At 53.5% G+C, this 2,198-nt stretch overlaps 1 protein-coding gene across 1 annotated transcript; it reads left to right on the top strand.

Moving 5' to 3' along the window:
• Positions 1-69: 69 nt before the first annotated feature.
• DACRYDRAFT_73148 (aromatic compound dioxygenase) lies at positions 70-1,859 on the top strand. Its single transcript, XM_040775992.1, has 9 exons — positions 70-239; positions 299-375; positions 431-477; positions 525-540; positions 595-615; positions 673-720; positions 806-930; positions 960-1,201; positions 1,259-1,859. The coding sequence occupies exons 1-9, from the start codon at positions 156-158 to the stop codon at positions 1,463-1,465; spliced, it is 867 nt and encodes a 288-aa protein (XP_040623358.1). The 5' UTR covers positions 70-155; the 3' UTR covers positions 1,466-1,859.
• The last annotated feature ends 339 nt before the right edge of the window (positions 1,860-2,198 follow it).

Here is a 2,198-nt window from a genome sequence, read left to right as displayed (position 1 = left end):
CAGGTCCGTTCTATATAATACGAGGCCTTCCCCGCACTGAACGGTCACCTGTCCTTCTCAACAACCAGAATCTAATAATCCTAGTCGAGTAACGACTGTTTGGATCTCTTACTATTCCATCTACGACGAACAAACCTATTGGAAATAAAAGAGAAATGTCTGCTGCTCAGAGGAAAGCGCCGTCAAAGGCTGTTCAGCTCGCTATCGATGCCGGCGCACCCACTATTGACCCTAGCACTGTGCGTCTTTCTTTCTTACCACCACCATCTGCACATTCGAGGGTCAGGAATACGAATAGTTGCGAGACGTGACGGACATCTCTCCAGAGACGGTGACGGAGAGTGTGATTGCCATCAACTCGCAATGCAAGAATGAGTGAGTATTATTCTGGTCTTGCTTGAAAGGGTGTGGACGACTGACGGGGCTGTAGAAGGCAGAAATTCCTGATAAACAACCTAGTGCGGCACTTGCACGACTGTACGTCCCCTCCTCATTTTCTTTGCCGCACGCTGACTATTATGCAGACGCTCGCGAGACCAAGTAAGCTCTCCCGTCTGCAATCATACGCAGCACCTGACCATTCTGCTCACGAAGCCTCACAACCGAGGAATGGATGTACGTCCCTCCCTCCCAAACGCATGCTGGCCTCCACCTAACAACATTCATAAATAGGACAGCGATCCAGTTCCTGACTGCGACGGGGCAGAAGTGGTCTTCCATGTGAGCCCCCTTCTTCCGCGGCGTTCTATCAGGCGCTCCTCCCCGCGGGGAGGGATCAACGTACACCCGTACTGACTTGCACCAGTCGACATGAGTTCATCCTCCTCAGTGACGTACTGGGTGTCTCGGCGCTTCAGAACACGGTGCTAGGTCCCTTGTTCACCGAGGACGCGAATGACTTGTATCCCACTGCTGCCGGCTCCGCACTCGGTCCTGACCCCGTATAGTCGATCAGCAAGGCCCTATGGCCTCCGAAGGCAAAGGTGACCCGCTGCTCGTTACCCTCCGTGTGCTGGACACGCAAGGTCGTCCCGTACCTGGCGCGCGGGTGGAGATGTGGGAGACGGATGCAGAGGGGTTCTACGATACGCAGTATGAGGGGCGAACGGGGCCGGACTGCCGTGGGAGGCTGAAGACGCAAGAAGATGGCGTGTGCGAGTTCTGGGCCGTCGTCCCCGTTGCGTATCCTATTCCGAGCGATGTGCGTACCCCCTTGCTTCGAAGGAAAAGTGGATTGCTGACAGAGTTGCTGTTGCAGGGCCCGGTTGGAAGCCTCCTTCGCAGCTTGCACACATCATGGCCATCTACACCGCCTATGTTCCTGCCTGCCGGAGACGACCCCATTGTAGGACTGCGGCCGGGCATACCTTGCAATGCAGAACTGTTCCAAACCCGAGCGAGACTGAACCGGACTGCGACCATCCCTAATCGGGACATGTCCCGAGGTCATAAAAACGAGGTATGAAATGCGGTGACTACTGGATGGCTCACCTTACCACTCCAGCACCGACCTCCCAGGATAATCTGAAACGCCGCTTCTAGACCGGCCTATAATAGATTAACTGAAGTATGTGGAGCATGGCGACGTTTGTCATGGCATGGGCGACAAGCACAGCTATCCGTCTATGGGTATGTGCCAGCGGACGGATAAATCTATTCCTGGGGTGGGCTGTTGCCATGTCAACTCGGGGTCATGGGAACCGATCGCGTGTGAGGGGAGAGTCGTCTGATCTAGCTATATCCTGCGCTCAATTGAAAGTGGACTGCATTTTTCATCATGTCCTACTGAAACATGATTCATGGCATGGCCGATGCATGTCTATGCTAAATGCAACACAGGTATTTACAGACAATAGAAAAACCCTTTCAGGCCAGTGGTCATCGCCTCAGCATTCCTCTTTACTTAAATATGCTCAAGAGCTGGAGCCAGAATGACCATACCGCCGACTCGCGCGCTGGTCGCCGTTCTTCACTCTTTCGTGAACTACACCCTCACACTATTCTACAACATGCAAAGTATGTCGTTTTGTTGTGGACATGACTGGTTTTGCTGACATGACGTTACAGTATGGAAATTACTGCTGGCAGTCTTTTCCATTGTTCCTATCGCTGGCGCACTTCCCCTCGACCGCCGCCCCCGCACTGTCATGGTCGAGCACGCATCCAGTACTAATGTGGAAACAGACTTAAATACCGGC

This window comes from Dacryopinax primogenitus (assembly GCF_000292625.1).
Source record: "Dacryopinax primogenitus strain DJM-731 SS1 chromosome Unknown DACRYscaffold_87, whole genome shotgun sequence".
Lineage (NCBI taxonomy): Eukaryota > Fungi > Basidiomycota > Dacrymycetes > Dacrymycetales > Dacrymycetaceae > Dacryopinax > Dacryopinax primogenitus.
The sequence above is the reverse complement of the archived record's forward strand: the minus strand, read 5'-3'. Positions and strand labels throughout refer to the sequence as shown.

Coding starts and splice junctions, on each gene's coding strand:
- DACRYDRAFT_73148 (XM_040775992.1), top strand. CDS start 156: ATGTCTGCTGCTCAGAGGAAAGCGCCGTCAAAGGCTGTTCAGCTCGCT. Junction 240..298: donor CCACTATTGACCCTAGCACT/GTGCGTCTTTCT, acceptor GAATACGAATAG/TTGCGAGACGTGACGGACAT. Junction 931..959: donor TGCTGCCGGCTCCGCACTCG/GTCCTGACCCCG, acceptor TCGATCAGCAAG/GCCCTATGGCCTCCGAAGGC.